General features: G+C 45.0%; 1 protein-coding gene across 2 annotated transcripts in view; it reads right to left on the reverse strand.

Annotated features, from left to right (window-relative positions):
* The window catches only part of LOC121489929 (ral guanine nucleotide dissociation stimulator-like), a 42,649-nt gene extending 23,812 nt beyond the window's left edge, over positions 1–18,837 (reverse strand). Inside the window, exons 1-2 of one of the 2 annotated variants that reach the window (XR_005987458.1) lie at positions 18,710–18,837; positions 9,883–9,988 (exon numbers count right to left, since the gene is read on the reverse strand). Coding sequence is in view for 1 of the 2 variants with exons in the window: in XM_041753382.1 (XP_041609316.1) it covers positions 214–345 (132 nt within the window). In the remaining variant the exon portion in view is untranslated. Of the gene's footprint in view, positions 1–213; positions 1,871–9,882; positions 9,989–18,709 lie in introns of those variants that run through there. The other variant, XM_041753382.1, reaches the window with a different exon arrangement.
* Between the last annotated feature and the right edge of the window lie 1,087 nt (positions 18,838–19,924).

A 19,924-nucleotide genomic window follows, 5' to 3' on the forward strand; every position in this document is an offset into this window, starting at 1 on the left:
TAAGAGGGCACCTCAGGAATCCTGTTTCCACCCTGCCCACCGTGACCTCAGGGTGACCCTGAAGGGATCACCGGGGAACCTGCTGCCCTGCACGGTCCTCCAGCCTGGATGCGACCTGCCCACACATCCCTGGTTCCCTGAAGAGGAGGGGATGGGGCTGCCCAGGATGGCTGGCACAGGTGGCCTGGCCTGGCCTGGCCTGCTCTGTATTACCCTACGGCGCCTCCTGAAAAACTCCCTGAGGCGTTGAGTTTGACGGTGGCACCAGCGTCTCCAGCATTCGAAGCAGCCGCATCCCTGGGGTTCCTGGGGTTCGTCGGAACTGGGAAATTGATTAGGGAACATCTTTCAGTAGCAGAAGTCTCCTGAAAGTGAGCCTGAGGTGGGGCTGCACTAGAATGTGGGGGCCCGGGTGCAGGGTTCCAAGTTCTGTTGGCCTCTGTTGTGAAAGAAGTGACCTCACTGCCTCGGACCCCCTCCCTGAGTCCACTTCTGGAGGAAGCTTCAGGAGCAGCGCTCAGGGCTCCCAATGCCGCCCCCCCTCGGGCAATGGGCTGTGTGCACACAGTGACACAAGCGCACCCCTCTCCACAGGCCCCAGGGAAGGGCTGTGTGCAGCCAGGGCCTCAGCCTGGAAACGCACCTGGGGTCAGACACAACTTTCCATTCTTCCCAGGTTTCCACCCCAGAGAAGCCATTGAGCCCATCGGGGATGGTCTGCCTCTTGCCTGTGGGATAGGGACTATCCTAGCAGGTGCTTCCTCCAGACGTCCCCAGGCCACTGCGGCATCATATCTATGACATTTGGGGTGGGTGTCCCATGCAGGAAATACCTCCCACCACATGTTCTTCCTTGGTGTGTACATGCGTCCAGGCCCACAAGGTCCCTGTGTGCACACACGTGGGCACCGGTACCCTCATTCTGGAGGCCCAGAAGATGACAGTCCCACCGGGGCAGGGATGGGCAATACTTCCCAAGATCCTAGGCTCCTGAATCCAAGGCAAACCCTACAGTAGGTGTCGGAGTCTTGGCCTAGAAGGTGTGAGGCCGTCCTTATCCTGAAACCCTGCCTGTCGTGTGTTACGGGCCATTCCCTCGTTTCCCCTGGGTGAGCTGTGGACAGCGGTGCACCCAGTGGGTCGCCCTGACCTGGGCTCTTCCTCAGACTGGAACGTGCTGGAATGCCTCCCGTCTGGGCTGTCAGTGCCCACCCCCACCCCGTCACATCTCCATGTCTGTAGCCAGTTCCATCCACACAACCTTTTCCCAGCCCCCTCAGGAAGGGGAGGGGCAGCCCTGGCCCCCAACGGAGGACAGAGCTGGCTTCATGCCCCCTTCTGCCTCCTTCCCAGGCTGTGATCCTGGCGAGGCAGTGGCCCTGCTGGGGTCTTCACCTGCTCCCCTCAGTGGCCCCCTGGAGCCCTAGCTGCTGTGTTTGTCAAAGCCCCACAGTTTGTCACAGCCTCACCTCCGGGGCTCAGGACCCAGGGAAGCACCAGGCTCTCTTTCTAGGGAACCATTGCTCTTTCCATTCCTGATGTTGTTCCGTATTTTGTCCATCTTCCCCCCTGGAGCATGAGCTCCGAGAGGGAGGATCTGGTCTCTTTATCAGCTCTGGCACCGTCTGTGCTCAGGGCTCAGCGGCTGAAGGAGCAGGTGGGAGGACCCATCCCACCACGGGCCAGCTCAGTGGTGGGAGCCTTATTGATTTGGAGCATTTTTAAATACTTGTGCTTTTCTTTTTTTTTTAAGGAAACTCTGTGCCCAATGTGGGACTCAAACTCAGGACCCCGAGATCAATAACCACACGCCCTTCAGGCTGAGGCAGGCAGGCGTCCATTGGTCATTTTAAAACTAGTAGACTGATAACTATTTCAGTTAATTTGGTGATCCACATTTTGTAGGTCTATCCCATTATGCTGAATTATCAAGTGACTCCCCCAGTGTCAGTACCGCGTCAGCAGAGATTGCCCCACCTGACAGCACTGAGTGGCTGTTCAGATTGGAGATTGAACTCATTCACGGGGTCTTTCAGGAGCCAGGGTGGCTCCTCCATGGGCCTCCTCCCTCCCCGGGAGGTCATGCACCTCTGCAGCCAGCAGCACAAGGGGAAGACGACAAACACAGGCACGAGGGAGGGGGTCTCCAGCCAGGTCTAGCAGGCCTGCATGTCCACCTTTATGCTCACTCTGTGTGTTATTTATTAGAAGTAGTATTAATTTTTAGGATTTTATTTATTTGTTTAAGAGAGAGAGGGAGAGAGAGAGAGGAGGGAGCATGATCAGTGGAGACAGGCAGAGGGAGAGGGAGAAGCAGGTGTCCTGCAAGCAGGGAGGCACAAACCCAGGAATTCTGAATCATATCCCACAAAACAGAGAAAACATCACCAGATCTGCTCCACAAAACAAACAAGGCATCTCCTCAAGCTGAATGAAAATTTTCTACTTGAAGTACAGACCGTATGAGCGAAATGAGAGCAAGATTTGTGTGTGTGTGTGTGTGTGTGTGTGTGTGTGTATGGAAATAATGCTGCCTATTTGAATATGGATATAAAAATGAACATGACCATTTATGAATATACATGGACGTAAAAAAGAAGAATTAACATTGACTTTTTAAAATAAGAATTAGTGTGGTTGCAGGCATGTAGAATTGAAACATATGAGGGTGATCATAAAAAGGCAGCGTGATGAATCAATCTAGTGAGTCTTAAGACTGAGTGTTTACAAGTAGGAAACCTGCTGTCAGCCACAGAACTGTAAGTAGACAGGAGGCACTGACTCTCCAGCTTGACCACCACCTGAACTGAAATCATGTTGTGTATCCACGCGCACTGACAGAGAAACGGATATAAGTGTAGACACATATGCAGAACTAGGAAGTTAGCAGAGAAGTAACATCATTGAAGATAATTAAATAAAAAAGAAATAAAGCTGGATCTTGAATGGAGAAAATGGAGTAATTAAAATAGAATAATGTTTTTAAAATCGTTTGTATTTCCTTGGTGTTGGTGGTGATCTCTCCTTTCTCATTCATGATTTTATTAATTTGAGTCTTTGGTCTCTTCTTTTTAATAAGGCTGGCTGATGGTTTCTCTCTCTTCTTAATTCTTTCAAAGAACCACCTCCTGGTTTTGTTGATCTGTTCCACAGCTTGTCTGCTCTCTATTTCATTGAGTTCTGCTCAAATCTCTATTAACCGTCGTCTTCTGCTGGGTGAAGGTTTCATTTGCCGTTCCTTCTCCAGCTCCTTTAGGTGCAAGGTTAGCTTTTGTATTTGAGTTCTTTCCAGTGATTGGATGGATGCTTGTATTGCGATGTATTTCCCCTATCTGGGACCACTTTTGCTGTGTCCCAAAGATTTTGAACGGTTGTATCTTCATTCTTATTAGTTTCCGTGAATCTTTTTAATTCTTCTCTAATTTCCTGGTTGACCCTTTCATCTTTTAGCAGGATGGTCCTTTTTTTTTTTCAATTTTTTTTATTTATTTATGATAGTCATACAGAGAGAGAGAGAGAGAGAGAGAGAAAGGCAGAGACACAGGCAGAGGGAGAAGCAGGCTCCATGCACCGGGAGCCCGATGTGGGATTCGATCCCGGGTCTCCAGGATCGCGCCCTGGGCCAAAGGCAGGCGCCAAACTGCTATGCCACCCAGGGATCCCTAGCAGGATGGTCCTTAACCTGCACGTGTTTGAAATCCTTCCAAACTTCTTCTTGTGATTTAGTTCTAATTTTACATCAATATGGTCTGAAAATACGCAGGGGACGATCCCAATCTTTTGGTATCGGTTACGACCTGATTTGTGACCCAGTATGTGGCCTATTCTGGAGAAAGTTCCGTGTGCGCTTCAGAAGAATGTGTATTCAGTTGCGTTTGGATGTAAAGTTCTGTAAATATCTGTGAAATCCATCTGGTCCAGTGTATCATTTAAAGCTCTTGTTTCTTTGGAGATGTTGTGCTTAGAAGATCTATGGATTTTAGAAAGTGCTATGTTCAAGTCACCCAGTATAAGTGTATTATTATCTAAGTATGTCTTAACTTTGGTTATTAATTGATTGATATCCTTGGCAGCTCCCACATTCGGGGCATAAATATTCATGATTGTTAGGTCCTCTTGTTGGATAGACCCTTTAAGTGTGATATAGTGTCCCTCTTCATCTCTTACTACAGTCTTTGGGATAAACTTATTTATCTGATGATATAAGGATGGCTACCCCTGTTGTCTTGAGGACCATTTGAATGGTAAATGGTTCTCCAACGTTTTATTTTCAGACTGTAGGTGTCCTTATGAGTCTCCTGTAGACAGCAAATAGATGGGTCTTGCTTTTTTCTCCAGTCTGAAACCCTGCGTCTTTTGATGGGATCATTTAGCCTATTCACGTTCAGAGTTACTATTGAAAGCTATGAATTTAGGGTCATCATGATACCGATTCAGTCCCTGTTTTTGTGGATTATTTCTTTGGGCATCCCCTTTGTCTTAGAGTCCCCCTTAATATTTCTTGCAGAGCTGGTTTGGAGGTCACATATTCTTTCAGTTCCTGCCTGTCTTCTTGGAAGCTCTTTATCTCTCCTTCCATTCTGAATGAGAGCCTTGCTGCATAAAGTATTCTTGGCTGCATGTTCTTCTCATTTAGGACCCTGAATATATCCTGCCAGCCCTTTCTGGCCTGCCAGGTCTCTGTGGAGAGGTCTGCTGTTAACCTGATACTCCTCCCATAAAGTCAGGGATCTCTTGTCTCTTGCTGCTTTAAGAATCTTCTCTTTATCCTTGGAATTTGCAAGTTTCACTATTAAATGTTGGGGTGTTGAACAGTTTTTATTGATTTTAAGGGGGATCTCTCTATCTCCTGGATCTGAATGCCTGTTTCCCTCCCCAAGTTAGGGAAGTTCTCAGCTATGATTTGTTCAAATACACTTTCTGGTCCTCTGTGTCTTCAGCGCCCTCTGGAACTCCAATTAAAGGTAGATTTTTCCTTCTGAGGCTGTCATTTATCTCCCTTAACCTTTCCTCATGATCTTTTCATTGTTTTTCTCTTTTGTCCTCAGCTTCCTTCCTTGCCATCAACTTGTCTTCTATGTCACACACTCTTTCTTCTACCTCATTAACCCTCATCGTTAGGACCTCCAGTTCGGATTGCATCTCATTTACTTGATTTTTAATTTCGGCCTGATTAGATCTAAATTCTGCAGTCATGAAGTCTCTTGATTCCTTTATGCTTCTTTTCCAGAGTCACCGGTAGCTTTATAAGTGTGCTTCTGAATTGGTTCTCTGACATTGAATTGTAATCCAAATTCTGTAGCTCTGTGGCAGAAAGTACTGTTTCTGATTCTTTTGTGGTGAGTTCTTCCTTCTAGTCATTTTGCTCAGTGCATAGTGGCTAAAAACAAGTTGTCCTGGACAAAGGAAGGAAAAGGGGGAAAGAGGGGGACAAACAAAAAACAAAAAAAAAAAAAAGGAGGGTATCCTCTGATTCTATATACTGTAAATACCTCGACTTCCCCTGGAGCTTTCCAGCACTGCTTGGTCAGGAACTTGCTCTTCCCCTTCCAGCTGGTCTTCTGGGGGAGGGGCCTGCTGTGCTGATTCTCAGGTGTGTGCCCCTGGGGAGCTGACCCGCCCCACCAGGTGCACGGCTCAGTGGGAGCTATTTAAGCTGTGAGGCCCCTGCTCAGTCTCAGGTACAAGGTGACACCAGGAGGAGGAACAACAGTGGCAGTGGCCAGCTGTCCAGCCCTGGAGTCAGCTCCTGCAGTAACTACCACAGCTCCCAGTGCGCAGGGGCCTGTATGCTCTGGGGACGGGGCACTGATCTGCACAGCTCAGGGTGCCTGGTGGCTGGAGCGTCCTGGCTGCCCTGTGGCCTCCCATCCTCTGCCTGTCCCAGGGGGAGCACGAGATCCTGGGCTGTGTCCCCGGCGCCCTGGGCTCCGGGGCCTGCGGCCCAGGCTGTTCCCGGGGCCCTGATCCAGCCCCTTAGGGTGCTCGGCGGTGGGGTGCGGCACGCTCTCCCCCGGGGTGCCCCTCCCCTGTTAGTGACCCAGGAGCCTGGGGGCATCCCAGCCCCTCCCGGGATCCTGCCTGAGCTCCCTGCAAGTGCCTGTCCATCCAGGATGGTTGGTAAAGTTCCTGCTTTTCCAGGCCTGGGCTTTCCTGTCCTGGGGACTCTCCTGTGGCCTTAGCCCGGCTCCTCACGGGGGCCCCTCCCCCTTGGAGGCTTTTTTATTTGTTTATTTTTCCGTCTTCCTACCTTGATAGAAGCCCGAACTGTTCTCACTGCAGCATTCCAGCTGTTCTCTCTTTAGATCTCAGGCCGAATGCATGGTTTTCAGGATGTTTTGAAAGTTTTCTAGGTGAGTTGGTGGAGCCAGGTGACTTGGGGACCCTACTCCTCCACCATCGTGCCCCCTCCCTAACCTATGTGTTAGTTCTAACAGTTTTTCAATGAAGTCTTCAGGATTATCTATATAAAATACTGTGTCATCTACAAATGGCAATAATTTTGCTTCTTCCTTTCTCATCTGGATGCCTTTGCTTTTTCCTGCCTAATTGCCTGGGATAGAATTTCCAGTACTATTTTGAATATAAGTGGTGAGAATGGGCATCCTTGTCTTGTTTCTGATCCGAGAGATTTCCCCCACTGAATATGATGTTGGCTATGGACTTTATTATGTTGAGATATGTCCCCTTTATAGCTAGTGTGTTGAGACTTTTTCTTATAAATGGGTGTTAAATTTTGTCAAATGCTTTTTCTGATCTATTGAGATGATCATATGATTTTTATCCTTCATTTTGTTAATGTGCCACATCACATTGATTTATAAATGTTGAAACATCCTTGGAATAAATCCCACCTGATTATGGTGTATATCATCCCTTTAATGTATTGTTGGATTTGGCTTACAACATTTTGTTGAAGATTTATGCATCTGTGTTTATCAGGGATATTGGCTCGTCGTTTTCTTTTCTTTGTGCTGCCCTTATCTGGTTTTGGAATCAGGGTAATGCTGGCTTCATAAAATGAGTTTGGAAGTGTTCCCTCCTCTTCTATTTTTTGAGAAGGATTGATACTAATTTTTATTTAAATGTTTGATAGAATTCAGCAATGAAGCCATCTGGTCCTGGACTTTTGTTTGTTGGGAGATTTTTGATAACTGATTCAATCTCTGTACTAGTAATTTGTTCATATTTTTCTTTTTTCATGATTTAGTCTTGGCAGGTTGTATGTGTCTAAGAATTTATCCATTTCTTCTACGTTGTCCCATTTGTTAGCATATAACTGTTCATAGCAGTCTCTTATGATCTTTTGTATTCCTGTGGTATCAGTTATACTATTTCCTCTTTCATTTCTGATCCTTGCTTCCATTGTCACATCCTCCCCTCATGTGTCAGTGTCTTCATGTGGAATTCTCCTTCCTGAACGTCTCTCTCATCTCTTCTTCTTTTAAGAACACCAATCATATTGGATTAAGGGACCACTCTACATAGTATGAACTTAGCTTAACTAAGTAGATCTGCAATGATCATATTTCCAAAGAGGATTTTATTTTAAATTATTGGCAGTTAGGAAGGACTTCAACATATATTTGGGGGGGACACATTTCAACCCATAACACCCATCAAGCCATGAACATTAATCCCTGAGTTCCTAGTGCAAACACATCCCTTTCTTGATCATTTTAATACCTGTAAACATGTCTTTGATTCTTTGGTAAAACCACCATAGCCTTAAAAAAAAAAAAAAGACTTCATTACATTTAGAATTTATCATCCCTGTTGTTACTCTTCAAGATGTATGCCATGCCCTTGTAGCCCTCTTCTGTCTTCTTTTCATACATATTCATTCAAGAACTTACCCTAGTACTTCCCCAACAAACACCAAGTTCTCCAAGTACCCTCTTGCTTTCTGTATTGAACCATTTGTGATTACATGATCAGATTTGCATTTTTGAGAACTTCTCATTCCTTTTAAACAGTTTCCTCTCATTATAACCAACCATGTGATCCCATCTATCCTGTCTCAACGTTGTTTTAATGGATTCTAAAGATGCACCTATTTTGTTCTATAACAACAAAAATGGCTTTCTACCATCCATTGAGAGTTTTCTTTCTATTTTACTGTTTCTTTAATATTTTTTTTCATGAGAGACACACAGAGAGAGGTAGAGACATAGGCAGAGGGAGAAGCAGGCTTCATACAAGGAGCCTGATGCAGGCCTTGATCCCAGGGCCCTGGGATCACACCCTGAGCCAAAGGCAGATGCTCAACCACTGAGCCACTGAGATGTCCCTTTTTTGAACATGTTTTATATTCTGATTCTAGTTTGGAATGAAATCAGATCTTTACTATCACTTGACACTCCTTCTTTTAATTTTTCTTGTTCTGTCTTTGGTATAACAAAGGAGAGTCCCAGCTTTTTGGCATAACAAAAGACATTCCCAGGAATTTCTTTAAATTATCGTTATTTAAACCCAGAAGTGGACCCTGAACTTTATGGTCAACTAATATTCGATAAAGGAGGAAAGACTATCCACTGGAAGAAAGACAGTCTCTTCAATAAATGGTGCTGGGAAAATTGGACATCCACATGCAGAAGAATGAAACTGGACCACTCTCTTGCACCATACACAAAGATAAACTCAAAATGGATGAAAGATCTAAATGTGAGACAAGATTCCATCAAAATCCTAGAGGAGAACACAGGCAACACCCTTTTTGAATTTGGCCACAGTACCTTCTTGCAACATACATCCACGAAGGCAAAAGAAACAAAAGCAAAAATGAACTATTGGGACTTCATTAAGATAAGAAGCTTTTGCACAGCAAAGGATACAGTCAACAAAACTAAAAGACAACCTACAGAATGGGAGAAGATATTTGCAAATAATGTATCAGATGAAGGGCTAGATTCCAAGATCTATAAAGAACTTCTTAATCTCAACACCAAAGAAACAAACAATCCAATCATGAAATGGGCAAAAGGCATGAACAGAAATCTCACAGAGGAAGACATAGACATGGCCAACACGCACATTAGAAAATGCTCCGCATCACTGGCCATCAGGGAAACACAAATCAAAACCACAATGAGATACCACCTCACACCAGTGAGAATGGGGAAAATTAACAAGGCAGGAAACCACAAATGTTGGAGAGGATGCGGAGAAAAGGGAACCCTCTTACATTGTTGGTGGGAATGTGAACTGGTGCAGCCACTCTGGAAAACAGTGTGGAGGTTCCTCAAAGAGTTAAAAATAGACCTGCCCTACGACCCAGCAATTGCACTGTTGGGGATTTACCCCAAAGATACAGATGCAATGAAACGCCGGGACACCTGCACCCCGATGTTTCTAGCAGCAATGTCCACAATAGCCACACTGTGGAAGGAGCCTCGGTGTCCATCGAAAGATGAATGGATAAAGAAGATGTGGTTTATGTATACAATGGAATATTACTCAGCCATTAGAAACGACAAATACCCACCATTTGCTTCAACGTGGATGGAACTGGAGGGTATTATGCTGAGTGAAATGAGTCAATTGGACAAGGACAAACATTATATGTTCTCATTCATTTGGGGAATATAAATAATAGTGAAAGGGAATAGAAGGGAAGGGAGAAGAAATGGGTAGGAAATATCAGAAAGGGAGACAGAACATAAAGACTCCTAACTCTAGGAAACGAACTAGGGGTGGTGGAAGGGGAGGAGGGCAGGGGGTGGGGGTGACTGGGTGACGGGCACTGAGGGGGCACTTGACGGGATGAGCACTGGGTGTTATTCTGTATGTTGGCAAATTGAACACCAATAAAAATAAATTTATTATTAAAAAAATTATCGTTATTTAGCCAGAAATGGTATCACAGTCATTTTTCTCTCTTACCTGTAGAGCAAAGAGGATAGAAGATGTCTGGGAGAATCTGCAATCTCTCTCTAGGAGATCCAGTGTTATAAGGCAGACTTTGGAGTCCTTTCAGCCCTGGGGGATCCTGAAATAAATGGTAATGAAAACTTTGAGCATTGAGATAAAGAATCAAACAAAAGGAGGAGGTAAGCATTACTGTTTCTGACTTCTGAGAAGTGTGCCTTGGCCAGATAGTGAGATGGAAAGGGCTGGAAGTCATAACAGCCTTGGCTATAGATATGATTGCTTGCTAATAGAGAAGAGCCACTGCAGTGGGTCACTCTGCCTGAAGCCAAGGAAACATGTCACTCTCTCTCAATTTCTGAGAAAAGGGACTATAAAGAGCTAGAGAGAAAACTAGTAAAAATAATATTGAAAATATAATTTAAAAAATCTGTTAACCTCTACCCATCTTGGGAAGATCAGAGATGGTAGGAGCCTCCATGAACAATAGGGGTCGCACAGGTGAGAGCAGCTACAGCCACACGTCACACTGGCCCTGCCCTACCATTGCTATCTTCAGAGATCTTGATCCCTACCCTTCCAGTGCCATAAGGCAGCTTCACAATCATGTTCTGAATCCATACTCAACACTGCTTTGCCACTGAGACTCAGCCTGCCAATACACTACAGCTCCTTTTAGAAAGTTAGAGGATAGGGACGCCTGGGTGGCTCAGCAGTTGGGCGTCTGCCTTCAGCTCAGCTTGTGATCCTGGGATCCAGGATGAAGTTCCACATCAGGCTCCCTGTGAGGAGCCTGCTTCTCCCTCTGCCTATGTCTCTGCCTCTCTCTCTCTCTCAGCCTGTGTCTCTTATGAATAAATAAATAAATCTTAAAAAAAAAAAAGGATGTCTTCTCAGGCAACTGACTGAGAAAATAAAATTTTATTCAATCCCTATCACACAACTTATATGGAAATAAATTTCAGATGGACTAAGGACAAAAGTATAAAATAAAGCAAAGCTATCCAGAAGAAATAGCAATAAAATACTTTTATAATTTTAGTGTGGGCAAGGTCTAGACATAGTATAAAAGGCAGAAAACATAAGAAAAGCAGCCCGGGTGGCTCAGTGGTTTAGCGCCACCTTCAGCCCAGGGCATGATCCTGGGGACCCCGGATCAAGTCCCGCATCGGGCTCCCTGCATGGAGCCTGCTTCTCCCTCTGCCTGTGTCTCTGCGCCACCTTCAGCCCAGGGCATGATCCTGGGGACCCCGGATCAAGTCCCGCATCGGGCTCCCTGCATGGAGCCTGCTTCTCCCTCTGCCTGTGTCTCTGCCCCTGTCTCTCCTCTCTGTGTATTCTCATGAATAAATAAAAATAAAATCTTTAAAAAGAAAAGAAAAACTAGATTTATTTATACATAGATTGATGTATATATGTGTGTACACACACACATCCACACAGAATATATAATTTAAGTAAATGGAATTAAAGTATTATCCATGCTGTTGTTAACCTGAGTCTTTTTGGTGAAGGTCTTTTTAACTGATTTTCCTGGTACTCCCATCTCATCCCAAGTAAACAGTATTAACAGCCTGGTATGTACCTTTCCACACTTTTCTTTTCTTTTAAGATTTTATTTATTTATTCATAGAGACACACAGAGAGAGAGAGACGCAGAGACACAGGCAGAGGGAGAAGCAGGCTCCATGCAGGGAGCCCAAGGGGGGACTGATCCCGGGTCTCCAGGATCAGGCCCTGGGCTGAAGGTGGGGCTAATCCGCTGAGCCACCCGGGCTGCCCTCCCCACTTTTCTTTATGTCTGTATAATCCTATACAAATACACATACAGGGAAGCTCAATCATTGTTGAGCTTGTACACTTCCCTGCATTTTGCTTTTCTTACATAACGACAGAGCTTGAAAATCCCCCAAGTCCTCCAATATAGATCTAGTGCATTCTTGTTAATGATGACTGAAAAAGGATCATTAAAAGATAAACTGAGACATATTAAACACTTTAAGACTTTATTTAAGCAAACACTGATTGAATTGGGCAGCATCCAATTTAGCAAATAGAAAAGAACTCCAAGTGGCAACAGAAAGTGAAAGATTTGCATAGGCAGAATGGAGCAGGAACAAGGAAGTTGTACAAAGCAAAAAAGCCCATTAATTATGCAAGCTTACTGTCCTTTGGGAGATGGCAGGGGTCTATCAGACAAATTACCTAACCAGTGCTGGTCAGCTGATTCCTGATTGGTTCCATTTCTGGGAGCCCTAAAACTGTACTTACATTACATCTTGGTTTGGGTGATATGGAGCTTAGCATAAGCAACTCCATTTTGTACCTATTGTCCTGGCTTAAACAGAATAAAGCACTTTTTATTCCCAATTGACAAGCATTTAACCCATTTCCAAGCTTTACTTCTGGAAACATAAATTACATAACAGGGGGATGATACGCCTTTATCTTTTGAATTTTCCTGTAAATGCCCTTTGCCCAGTAAAGGCAAATTAGGCTCAGGTCATTGAATTTGACAGCCTAAGAGCCTCAGGTGCCCAAGAAGTAGACCTTAGGAAGGGAGCTGACGTGGCATGAAGGACCAGGGAAGGAACACGGGCTATAAGGATATTCTTTGTCATAGCACAGCTTTGCCTCTGACCAATGTGAGGTCCTCACCTTAGGATATTGTTCACGCTGTGTCACAAAAGAGCCCATAAATCACTTAAAGGAGAGTGGAAGACAACCTGAAACTAAAGATCTGAACTAGAGAGAACAGGAACTTAAGTTTCAGGGAGAATTTTGGTCAGTTCTACAACACTGCCACCATGTGGCTGTAGAACATTGCAGCCAGCACACCTAGAAGTGATGGGTTGGAAGCAGTTATTAAATAGAACCGGTTCTCGCATTCTATCTTAATTTGCACCTCCCACGTCAGGATATGAACATTTCCATCAACCCAAAGAACGTCCTTATACTATTTCCAATCAGTACTTCCCCACCATCATTTTTCCAACTTCCACTAGATTCCCTATTCTTACACATCATATAAGTGGAATCCTATAGTACATACCCTTTTGTTTAGTTCAAATACCATCTAAGATCCATTGTAAATTTTCCTTTTACCTACAGGTTACTCTTCATTTCCAAATCCATTGGAAATTTCTGGGTATCTCTTAGTTGTTGATTTTTAGTTTAATTCCATTGCAGTCAGAGAACAGATTGTGTAGTTTTTCAATCTTTTGAGATTTTTTGAGACATGGCTTATTTTGGTGAATGTTCCGTGTACACACGAAAAGCCTGTGTTCTGCAATAGTTGGATGCTGTGTTCTATAAATGTCAGCTAGAATTTATAATCAAATATTCAATGCCCTTCATGATTTTTGTCTGCTTGGTTTCCTCCTCTTTCATCATATGTGTCTCTCTATGTGTCTTCTCTTCTCTATGAGCACTGGTCATAATGGATTAAGGATCCACTCTACATAGTATGGCCTCATCTCCACTTAATGAATGGCATCTTGGTGAATGTTCCATGTGTATTTGAGAAGCATGTACATTCTTTTTTGTTGTAATCGTTAATTAGGTCAAGTTGGTTGATTGATAGTGTTGTTCAAGTCTGCCATTATCCTTGGCAATTTTCTAAGTGTTCTGTCGATTACTGAGTGAAAAGTTTTGAGACCAAGACTGTAACTGTGGATTTGTCAGTTTATCTTTGCTGACTATCAGTTTTTTGCCTCATGTATTTTGAAGCTCTCTTAGTAGATGCACAAATGTTTAGCGTTGTTATGTCCTCCCAGTTAATACCTTCTTTCATTATCATTGTGCTTAGAGTCTGTTAAACTTCTTGGATAGATTCACAGTTTTATTTAAATTTGGAACAGCTTGGCCATTATTTCTTCAACTATTTATTGTTTCATTTCTCTCCCCTCCATCAACGAATCCAGTTACCCATATATAAGGGTGACTGATGTCCCACAGCTCACCGGTCTTATTTTTATTTTTAAAATTCCTTTTTTTTTTTCTGTTTGACATTCAACAGTTTCTTCCTCTATGGCTTTGAATTTACTAACTTTTTCTTCTGAAATGTCTAATCTATTATTAACTTCATCCAGTGAATTCTTCATCTCAGACATCTGGAAAGCTGATTTGAGTCTTTTGTATATCTCCCAAGCCTCTATTTAATCTTAATGTAACATTGAGAGAAACTAAATTTTAAAATTATTTAACAGTCAAGGCATTGGGTAAATTAATTAATTTAATTATTGCCATTATCTCATTTATCTAGAGATTTTGTTTAGCTTATATAATAAAATGTAATACTTTTCTAGAAAATACATCTTTTTCCATTCTCTTTTTTTCTCCTCCCTCCCTAACATCACCTTCTCTTACTTTTCAGGTATCCTTATTAACAACCTGTGTGTAAATTTCTTTATTCAGATTCACACTTGCTTATCCAAACACAATCACATGCACACATACACACATACCCCACACACACATGCTCATATTGGTAAACATGTATAGACGGGGTATTTTTTTTCTGAAAAGATATAGAACTATCTCTAGATACAGATGTAAATATATCATATAAATATGTCACATATACACAGTGATAAATAAATGATAGATAGATGATACATGCATACACCTATGATAGAGATGAAGGGCCCTTGGGGGCCCATCTGTCATGAGCATGCTATGAAGGCATGTAGTGTCTTTCTACAACGTCAGCTTTATTCAAGCATAAAGCAAAGTTAAGTCACAATTATAAAGCAGGTTCAGGATTCCAACCTCAATGACAATTCACCATGTGATTAAACTTGGCTTCTTACACACAAAAGCAGGACAGAAGACAAGCCACACAACAAACAAGATAACAGAAGGGTGCAGGAAGTTAATGAACCAAACACAAAGTCAGTCTGTGGGCACCCGGTTGAGATAAGGCCTTAGTCTGGTCTGGGCCAGCTCTTGGCATTTACTGCTTCCAACGTTCATGCAACAAAGGATCTCAGTTCTGTTTGGAGATCAACTGGTCAGAGCCTTCAGTGGCAGTTGCCTTTTTGAAGTGGTCAGACATAGAGGGGTCAGGTCTAAAGACTCTGATACTTTGCGGCCAAAATCGTTCCCTTTTTAAAGGTATTTAATGAGTTTTGGGTCTCTGCAGACCTCCTCTGGTTCTGCTTGTCATCAGTTCTGGGGTGTCAGCTGATGCTGGTCCTGGTGATATCTCCTAAGTGCAGTACCTTAACTGCTTGCATCATTGCTTGACACAGGCCCTTGCTTGACAAAGGCTCCTGCTTGACATGAGAGAGTCCATTTTGCTCTCTACAATCAGATTTGTTGGGGAACTGGGAATAGAAGTTAGGATGACAGAGTTAAGAGAAGACACAATAAATGGGACAAGTGGAGCCAATCACCATACTCTTGAACCATAGTCCATGTAATGCTGAGATACCATGTTGGAGTGAGGGAGCTCCCTGTCCCTTGATATGAGGGTAAACCCATCAGGCTCCTACTAGAGTTGGAGGCTGGACTGGCACTGACCCTCCTGTGCCCCCATTACCCTAATTGTGATCTGTCATTCTCAATAAATCATTTAATTCCACTCTTACTAGGTAGGTTCGCCCAAAATGTTTGTATTCATTCTCTTCATTTTAATACATATAGAATTTCCACTCACAGAATGCTAATCTAGAAAGAGGCTTTTTTCAGTACAGTAGCTATTAGCCCTATGTAACTAGTGCTTCTGAGGACCTGGTATTTTATTTTCTTTTAATTACTTTAAACTTAAAAAGTAATAATTTCCTCGGTAATTGAGAAAAATCTTAGTCTGTTCGAAGCATCTTAGGTATGTGAATCTCCTTTTCAACTATAAATTTATTTATTTATTTTTAAAGATTTATTTATTTATTTGGGAGAGAAAGAGCAGGCATGTGAGTGGGGGAAGTGCAGAGGGGAGGGAGAGAGCGAGAATCTCGAGCAGACTCCCTGCTGAGTGCAGAGCCCAAAGCGGGGCTTGAACTCATGATCCTGAGATCACAACCTGAGCCAAAATCAAGAATTGGACACAACCAACTGAGCCACCCAGGTGCCCCTCAACTATATATTTTATAAGATCAAAATACAGATTAAGGATTTCCCCTGAAAACTAAATGTTCCTGTGAAAACTGGAATGTTCTCTAAGTGAAAAGTATTCAATTTTGAAGACTTAGCACAAAAAGAAAGAAAATGGAAACCATTTCGTTAACATTTTCCATTCGATTATATATTGAAATTGTATTTTGGATATACAGGGTTAAATAAAATATATTATTAGAGTCAATTTCACTTGTGTCTTTTTACGTTTCTTAGTGAAGCTACTAGAAAATTTTAAAATACGAATGTGGCTCCCACTGCAAGCCCTTGGAGATATTTACCTTAGACACTTTATACTTTCTCCCTCATAAGGTGGTATGCTGGCTTTTCACTTAACATTTTATGTAGTGTCACTCTTCAAATGTCTTGAAAACAAAGTTTAAAGCTCTCCTTGTTTAGTAGAGGAAAGGAACCAGAAGGGATCCACGTGCTCAAACACTCTCTGGTGGGAACAGAAGTGAGAATGTTGAAGAGATCTGGAGTGGGAGTTAGAGCACTAGAAATGGCAGGTCCTGTTCAGGAACAGTTGTCAGGGAGTCAGAAATTTTATTGTGTGACTGTGTGAGAGTAGAGTGCAGGCAAAGGGCACAGTTAGAGCAACTCAATATGATAGCTCCCGGGTTTGGGCTACTTGAGTTTAAATTAATTAAAATTAAATTTTCCATTCCCCATTCTAATAACCATATTCCAAGTGTGCAATTACTTCAAGAACCATATGAGTTACTTGTATTACTTCCCTAGGGCTGCTGTAACAGATTACCACAGACCCAGTTACTTAAAACAACAGAAACGGACTTGCTCACAGTTCTGGGGGCCAGAAGTCTGCAATCAGATGTTGGGAGGGCTATGCTCACTCTCAGGCTTTAGGGAAGAATCCAGTTCCTTGCCTCTTCCAGCTTCCAGTAGCTGTCAGTCCTCCTTGGCTCATGGCTACTATATTCCTACAGCTTCCAGCTCCATGGTCTCATAGCTTCCTTTCTTCTGTGTCTTCTCCCCTGTATTTGTCTCAAAACTCTCTCTGCTCCTCTCCCAAAGATGTGCATGATTGCATTAGGGCCCAGATAATCTAGGATAAGTAGAGCAACTCAGTATGGATCTTTAACTTATTAATCTAGGATAAGTAGAGCAACTCTTCTGGATCTTTAACTTAATCACGCTATTGCCATATAAAGTAGTATTCACAGGTTCTGGGGATTTAGATGTCGGCATATCTTTGGGGCCACAATGCAACTCATTACAATATGTGTTGGTACAGATATACAATATTTTCACCATTGGAGAAAGTTCTTCTGCACAGGGCTGTAGAGGAAAGTTATGAAACAAGGTTCAAAACACTTGATGATACAGATGCAATAAAACGCAGGGACACCTGCACCCCGATGTTTCTAGCAGCAATGTCCACAATAGCCAAACTGGAAGGAGCCTCGGTGTCCATCAAAAGATGAATGGATAAAGAAGATGTGGTCTATGTATACAACGGAATACTACTCAGCCATTAGAAACGACAAACACCCACCATTTGCTTTGGCGTGGATGGAACTGGAGGGTATTATGCTGCATGAAATAAGTCAATTGGAGAAGGACAAACATTATATGGTCTCATTCATTTGGGGAATATAAAAAATAGTGAACGGGAATATAAGGGAAGGGAGAAGAAGTGTGTGGGAAATATCAGATAAAGGGAGACAGAACATGAGAGACTCCTAACTCTGGGAAACGAACTAGGGGTGGGGGAAGGGGAGGTGGGCGGGGGGTGGGGGTGGCTGGGTGATGGGCTCTGAGGGAGATGAGCACTGGGTGTTGTTCTATATGTTGGCAGATTGAACACCAATAAAAAATTAAAAAAAAACAAATATTCCAATAATAAATTCCTGTCATAAAAAACAAACAAACAAACAAAAAACCCTTGATAAAGGTTCAGAAATAAGTTAGTAGCTGGTGAATCTAAGGCAGTAGGGGCAAATGTCAAAGGAATATGGGTTTTTTAAATTGTTGTAAAACTAAACAAACACATAACAAAATTTTCCATCTTTATCATTTTTAAGTGCGTGATATAGTCCTGCTAACTATATGTACATCATTATGCAAGAGATCCCCAGAACTTTTTTATCTTTCAAAATTGAAACTCTGTAGATTTTTAATGACTCCTCTCCCTTCTCCCTCCTGGCAGTCACCATTCTACTTAGTTCCTAAAAGTCTGACCACTTCAAATACCTCATATTATGCTGTATTTGTCTTTTTGTGATTGGTTTACTTCACTTAGCATAATGTCCTCAGGGCTATGCATGTTGTTGCTCATAAGAGGATTTCTTTCTTTTTAAGGCTGAGTAATAGTCCATTGTGTCTGTATATCAAGTTTTGCTTATCTATTCATCTTTCAATGGGTCCTTAGGTTGCTTCCCCCCTAAAAGCAGGGGTTTTGCACGTGCTGCCAAAGTCAGGTCTGAAAACACCCAGGGAAGCCTTCTAGCATTCTTGCCCTCGAGGGTGGGAGGGCTCCGTCCCTGAGTCATCACAGAGACTGCTGGTGCGTTCCTGTCCCTAAGCTAGGGAGGGGCCTACCCCGATGGTGCACGTGCGCGGCGTGGGTGGCTCTCAAAGGGCTCAGCCCAGGGTTTCGCCGTCGTGGAGCGCGCTGGAAAGGTCTCAGGGGTCCAATCCCCCTAGAAGCATAGGCCACCCGCAGCCCAGGGTGCAGGACTGGTCAGAGGTTCGAGCATCTCGGTACCTTCTGCTCAGCGTTTTGTAGAGCAGGTAGGAAGAGGGTCAGGCGTGGTGAGACGTCTCCAGTGGGGTGGGGTGTGGGCGGCACAGAACCAGGGAACCAAGCCCTCGGCCGCCCTGGCTTTTCCTGACTCGGCACTGGGGGAACAGTGCAGCAGGGCCTCTCCTGTCGGCGGGACCTGCGGTGCCAGCATCTCATTGGCCAGGACTGGGCGGGGGGGCGGGAAGAACAGGAGGGACCAATCGGGGTGGGCCACCTGGGGGCTGCTCCCGCGCAGGCGCAAGTCCTCGGGCCCGCCGGGAAGAGCCGCCTCCCCGACCGGGCAGCGGGTGCGGGCCGAGGTGGGTGCGTGCGGGCTCGCGGGCCACGCAGCCGGCCTGCTGCTGGGGGGAAGCGCGTTCCCTGTGGGGGAGGCCGGCGGCTGCCCCAGGCTTACAGCAGAGGCCATTGCGAGTCTCCTGGGAGGGGCCGGCGGTTCCCAGGTGGCAGGAAGGCCCCTCGGGTGGGGGCGCGCCTGGGGGCCGGCGCCCACCTGTGCAGGCGCCCGGACTGACTGCCTCCCGCTTCCCGCGGGGAACGGCCGTGGCCCCAGCCATGAGCCCAGCAGCTCGGCGCGGTCTTCTGCTGGCCTGCAGCCTGGCCTTCGCGCCGCTGCTCGCAGGTGAGACGAAGGGCCCCCTGCCCGCCGGCTGCCCTGGCTCCCTGTCCCACCCGCCTTCCCGCCTCGCTCCATGCTGCCCCCCGTCGGCCACGCGTGGGCCACGCGTCCCGCGGCAGCTGCTGGCTCAGCAGGGCGTCCACCTGCCGGGCAGACGAGGAGCCTGCGCCGGTGACCCACGGCCCGCTGACCGGTGCTGCCCCGTGGCTCCCACGGCCGCTGATCGCTGATGTCCTTGTAACTCCCACGGCCTCCTGACCACTGCTGCCCCCGTGGCTCCCACGGCCGCTGACCGGTGCTGCCCCGTGGCTCCCACGGCCGCTGATCGCTGATGTCCTTGTAACTCCCACGGCCGCTGACCACTGCTCCCTTCATACCTCCCACGGCCCGCTGATCGCTGATGTCCTTGTAACTCCCACGGCCTACTGACCACTGCTCCCTTCATACCTCCCACGGCCTACTGACCACTGCTCCCTTCATACCTCCCACCGCCTACTGACCACTGCTGCCCTCATAGCTCCCACGGCCTACTGACCACTGCTCCCCTCATACCTCCCACG

The sequence above is a fragment of the Vulpes lagopus genome, chromosome 4, assembly GCF_018345385.1.
Source record: "Vulpes lagopus strain Blue_001 chromosome 4, ASM1834538v1, whole genome shotgun sequence".
Lineage (NCBI taxonomy): Eukaryota > Metazoa > Chordata > Mammalia > Carnivora > Canidae > Vulpes > Vulpes lagopus.